This window comes from Photinus pyralis, unplaced genomic scaffold (assembly GCF_008802855.1).
Source record: "Photinus pyralis isolate 1611_PpyrPB1 unplaced genomic scaffold, Ppyr1.3 Ppyr1.4_LG7, whole genome shotgun sequence".
Taxonomy (NCBI): domain Eukaryota; kingdom Metazoa; phylum Arthropoda; class Insecta; order Coleoptera; family Lampyridae; genus Photinus; species Photinus pyralis.
In genome coordinates this window covers 28,683,721-28,689,987 of record NW_022170738.1, presented here as the reverse complement: position 1 = coordinate 28,689,987, position 6,267 = coordinate 28,683,721, and the positions used below count along the sequence as shown (strand labels likewise).

The 6,267-nt window shown below is 33.7% G+C and overlaps 1 protein-coding gene across 2 annotated transcripts; it reads right to left on the bottom strand.

Moving 5' to 3' along the window:
• Positions 1–175: 175 nt before the first annotated feature.
• LOC116176956 lies at positions 176–3,860 on the bottom strand (the record flags this gene model as incomplete). Of its 2 annotated transcripts, XM_031495806.1 has the most annotated exon segments (5): positions 176–338; positions 387–625; positions 678–1,106; positions 1,154–1,368; positions 3,774–3,832. In XM_031495806.1, coding segments are annotated over 4 exon segments (1,045 nt in total), but the record flags the coding sequence as incomplete, so codon positions are not given.
• Between the last annotated feature and the right edge of the window lie 2,407 nt (positions 3,861–6,267).

Below are 6,267 nucleotides of genomic sequence, written 5' to 3'. Positions count from 1 at the left end.
AGAAAAGTATGTGATATTTATCAAATCGTCGAATTTAAAAATTTGAGATTTGTTAATATAAGCGCTACCTATTTAAATTGCATAAATTCTTTAATGACGCTAATAGGGAAATTGGCCGTTACTATTCTCTTACAGTATCTGTAGATTACCTAATACATAACATATATAAACTTACTTTTTAACAGCAATGCCAATTTCAAATCTATGAATCGTTTTTTTTTTTTCCTTCCCAAGAAACTAAATTCATTGCCAGCGAATCTGTCTGTTATTAATTTTTTTGTCACTCTAAGTATAAATTCATATGCAGTGTTGCCTCCCAGTTTGGAAATTTCCCTTACCTATAAACAAGATGTGAAATTCAGAATGTTGTCATTAATTAAACTTACTGCGTCATTCAATTTTTTTTCATCAGATAAGAAATCTTCAACTTCTTTGAGAGTCTCATTGGAATTGATTGGCAAATTTTCAATCAATACAAAAAGTGAAGAGTCGTAGTCAGATTCATTTTTGTCATCTGCTTGTTTATTGCTCTGGATAGAATTTTCAATATTTTGAAGCTTTGTGTTCATATCAGCGACCATACATTGCAATATGTTCTGTTTCCGCAAAATCATTTTTAGATATTCTAGAATAATGTACACTTATAAGATGCATACATATATTTAAATAGTTCTTACCTGTGATATCACCAACATTATTCTTATCAACTTGCGTAGACTTGGATGTGATGGTAGTGGAATAACCGTTATTATTACTATTACTCGAAAGCGGTCTCACGTCTCGAAAGCCCTCTGGGAAAGACGTATTCACAGCATCAGTGATGTCATTATTCCCAAACTCTTCTGAATCAGTAAATGTTTGAAGTACTTGATTTGATGAATGTTGCGAAAAGACGCTTTGTTTATGTAAATTTGGCTGGGGAGGTTTTGGGAGTTTACGCCTCATATCTTCGTCATCTCCCGAAGAATCATTATCGCTACTTGACATTTTTCGTATTTTCCTTTTTCTTTTACTTGTTATGTGCTCAGGATGATCTTCCATTTGTGAATCCAAATCTGAAGTTATTGTTGCTTTGCGTGATTTACGTTCAGCTTCTTTAAAATTATCTGCATAATTTCAATAATTATAGAGAAGTGATAAATTAGTGTCTTACCAAATATATTATTCCTTAAGGGTAAAAATTGAAACTGCTGCCAAACTTCTTTATCGGGAGGGTCCCCTTTCTCAATTGCGTCTTGCAACAGTTTTCTATTATACGGCGGCCAGAAGCATATATTGCCATGTAGCCACGAGGTTGGTACCACGGATACAGAATTTTCTTCTGGGAATTTGATGACAGACCAGGTGAGATTCCCATTGTGTGGCATGCTTTTTATGCATAGATAGATGCATAGAAAAATATCAGTTAGAAAAAATAAATGAAAGTGATAAAAATCAGATTGTAGTGGGAAGTGCCTCTTCTTGACTAACGCATTAGTATCATGCATTGTAATACATAATTTGAAAATATCTTCTTTCTAAATGAAGAGAATGAAAATAAGAGACACTTTCCACTAAAAGCGTGAAAATTAAAATTAAACATAATTTACATGTTCATCCAATTACGTTGTATTCACAAACCAAAATAAGGTATTTTATTTGGTAGTTGCAGAATGTAACAAGGGAAATACTACAAATTTATTACCAAATGGGAATTTCACACATTTAAAGGCGATTTGATTTACGTTCCAAGAACATAAAGCTCCAATCCGACTTACAAGAAATATATCTAAAATTGATGATTTACATGGTTCTGTATAATAATCTTCAATTTGTTCAAATTTTTGTCCAATAATAAACAAATTTTCAGCAGTTTTCACAAAATTTTTAATTAGTACCACGGTTTTGTCATGTAAGCAACAGCAACTATCTGCTTCAGACAACTTCAATATAAAATTATTAAAATTAATTTGCTTGTATTGCTCTAAATACTCAAAATTCAGTAATGGCCCATCGAAATGAGGATTTTTAGGAACGGGAAATTTTTCAAAAAGTTGTGTAGAAGTGTGTTGACTAGAGTGCTGTTCCATTATTCTTTTTATAATTTGGGGTAAGGGTTTGTCACCTTTTCGGATTAATGTCTTAAACCTCTGTAAATAGTTTTCAAAGGGATAAGCAGAAAATTGTTCCAAGATACCAAATTGTTTTGCATCTTTAGAAATATGAATTAAATTATGGATATTATGAGATATCTGATCTTTTCCATATAAAACCCCAAATGTAGTAATAAAATATTTAAATAAAGAGTCTGCATAATCTCCTAATTCACATATCAAAGTAGAATTCGATAAAATTGTTGTTGCCGCATGTAATGAAAGAAAATTCAAATACATATCAAAAGACAGAACTGATTTTAAAATAAGAGGTCCTGTGTAAAATAAAATCTGCCGAAATTCCGTAGCTTTAAACCGCTTAATATCACTAAGTGACCTAGGTTTTCTGTTAAATTCTATTGGAATGTTGTGTTTCAGTGACAATAAATGATCCGAAATCATTTTTACTTTCAAGGATGGCAGTTTTGAGCCTGGCTTTCCTTCTATCCACAATATCAATAACTTCCTCATTACCCCCAAATGAATTAAGTGCATGGGATCAAGGACAATATCATTTACCATATCAAAATTAGGTATTGTTTCAACTAATGATGTTCCAACATGATGACCATCGTCTACTTTTTCCCTAAAATCAGTATCAGTTCGGAGTCTCAAATTATCAACCTCAGGAAAGCAAACACGGTTATTTATAAAAGTCCCCTCAATGTGACACTTTGAGCATGAATTATAACCTGTATGTCCCTTTGTAAATAAAATAAATGCTTTTGCTGGAGCATCACAAATAAAAGCAACGATTTTAAAAGGAATAATGTAACCATTACAGTGAAAACCATTCAGTGTTAAAGACACTGCCTCTCCAATAAACCTCTCTAATAACAAATTGGCATTTTTTGGTTTGTCAAATCCCTGATACAAACCTACAGTTTCAACCACCTGTGGATTTTCATACAGATTGCATAAAATTGGATATAACTGATTACTGCTACTTTTTGATAGAGGCAAACCGTCAATGCTTATACAAATTTTAATACATTCTAAGTTTTTACCATATTTCTGAATTAATTTAGTAACAGCAATATTCAACCCAAAATGATAATAATGCCCTGGTTCTATAATATCTAACTTTAATTTTCTGGGTGTACTTAACAATGTCCGGGCATCTGTTGGTAAATTAGAATGAAATGGTTTAAGCAGACTGAGCAAACTATTAATTGCAGCATGTGTGATTGAATTTTCGATCGCCCAATCAGCTAATTTACTTGGATCAAGATCAAGCGGTAGTGATTTATTATGTATTGTGCGAAAATTTAATTCATTACCATTACTGAGATCATTCCAGATAGGCGTTTTAGGATTCTTATCGCAGCTAGTTACAAAATTAGCATCAGTGTTTTCCTTTTCAACATAAGAGGACAAAAAGGAATAATCAAAATCATCTAACTGCAGTACGTTTTTGTCAATGGAAGTTTCGTCGATAAAACCATTGGTGGTATTACTAATATTTAACAGACCTGTATGTTCAAGTTGCACAATTTGTTGATTTGATTTAACTTGAGCATGTCTATAAGATGAGCGACTTAATTTATACTTTGGCATTGTAGGTATACGAAATCAACACAGGTATTAAATATTAATTGCAACTCACATCAATTGGCAAACATTAACGAATTCAGTACGTACCTATACGATATTATGTGCACCGCTATTTGCGAACGTAGATCACTCCGAACGCGCCCAGGTCCAATTATAATAATTACATTCTATACCAATTCAAGAATTATAAAGGTAGGTTTTACTATACAATTTAAAAACGTCCAGAGAACGTTCCCTGTATCTTAACAGACATGAGACTTATAATGAACGTTCGCAAGACATTTGCCTCAGTTCGTCCCTGGGACAACCTTTAAAATACGTCCTTTGAACGTTCATTTAAAGTCCCGGGACGTTGGGGCATTATTTGGCTATAAAATAAACGTTCGCCGAACGTTTGGTGCTGTCTGGGTACTTTCTGTTAGGAAATTTTAGTTTCCATGACAGAGGCAGAGCAGACTACGTTTCCTGCCGCTTGTCACTTTACTGGCCGCCCCTGTCACTTTACCGGCCGCACCGTCACCTTACAGACGTCACTGACAGATTGACATTAATCAATAGTTATTTGTATCAAGTCCAGAAAATGGATGTTTGCGAGTGTGAGTAAGGTTGCAATACGAATACTCGCAAAACATTTTTATGGACGTGTAATACACAAGATTTTTTGTGTCGAAGTAAAAAATTTGAGGGAACAACGTTCATTTTAAAATTTATATTTCTACCTCCTAAGCCGTCATACTTGCATTCAAATTTCCAATATTTCGATGTTATGTTGGTAGCACAGACAGTTGGCGGTTGGTAGCACAAGCATGTCAATTCACAACCGATATTTACCAGTGTTTATTCCACATTAATTGTGATTAAATGAATAAACAAAGCATTTACGTTAATTTAATTATTATTACAAATTTCTAAAACGCTTAGCCCAGTCTTAAGAAGTTCATAACATTTAAAAGAAGCTGCGCTAAAACTAATAAGTAGTAAGTTGATTTCAATGGGAAACATAACCTTGAAATGTATTTCAATTTCAGCTAGTGCTTACGGCTTACACCTATTTTGAGAATTGGGTTGCAATGTTTTCATTTGCAAATTGATTTATCATATTAATTCCATTACATATAAGAATGATAACAAGTTTGTTTGGATATCTACTTCTCGTTGGCTGTCGATTACGAGGAGAGCAGCAAGAGGGCCGATGATTGCTCCGTGCAAATCTACAATTTGGTGTATGCAGTGTCGTTTGATTATTATCGTCTTACTACACGGAAGTAACTGATGTCGGAAATTTTCATTATAGATATGAGCATAGATATCGACAAGAAACCGTTTTCATATGCGTACACCTCCTTTTCGGAAACTGTCATCTTCAGAGAAATATACTTGCTTGTAGATATATAATTTATGGAATAATGTATACAGTTTAATGTTAACAATGGCAGAAATAATAATAATTACAAATCATATAGTGTCGTTACTCTTCATCCGTTTAGTGTTGTGTTTTTTGACTGCGTTAATTTACATGCGAAACCATTTGTTGGCATTCCTGGCATCGAGTGTGGAAGTAGGTAAACTTCAATTTCCTATACTTTCAATTAGCTCTCTGTTTTTTGCCATAAACCGTAAGGTTACCATCAGTAAACATGTACAAGTGTCATAACCGCACTAAACGAAAACTTGTAAGTGAAACTTACAATTCTTGATTAGGGTACTTACCTATCGCATTTACATATACGTATTACTATGTTACCTACCAAGCCATAAAGTGCTTAAAATGGAATTTGCACAAAAAATATGCCTATCATTCTAACAATTTAATTTAAATTTAGAACTGTCATTGCAAATTAAATCAGTTCCACCAACCAGTTTTTAGTGATATTTTTGCCGGCCTAGGCCAGCAAATCATAACTTTCTGGACTAATTTGGCTACAGAAAACAAAGCTTTGAAGCAGGGAGACACAAAAAAGTTATACAGGGTGTTACACGACCGTTCGAAAAAAAAAAAATCGGGTTGTAGAGGGCATCAAAACAAGCACTTTTTCCAAATAAATCGAGGGTCCAACGTGTTTCGTTTGGGAGCCACCCCCCAAAGAGTGTTGAAATCTGCATTTCTTCTTTAATTTTTTTCTCAGCAACCATAAGAGTTACAAAGTCGGGTGGCATGTCTTTGAATAGGTTTTTGGGTATGCTCTTTCCGATTTTGCAATTTTTTTTTCAAAATTCCTACCCCTAAAGGGCGCACCCCTAAACTAGGGTGCAAAAAAAAATTCTGATTTCGACGAAATTTGGTATCTGGGGGTTTTTTAACATGAAAATCACGAATCTGAAATTAGTTTTTGAAAATTCGAAAAAAAAGTTCCACTGCAATTCTTGGCGGGACAACGAAAATAGAGATAATTCCACGAAATTTGTTGTGTACATACTAAACGAGTTAAGGAACAAAACTGTCGAACAGTTTTTTAAAATAACTTTTCAAACAAAAGTTATACTCATTTGAATGTTGGTCCTTCGGGTCGCGAAGTGTCCCAAGCCTACTAGTAAGCCATAATTTCGCATGTGTTGGTTGACAATGTCGCAAAAACAAAAG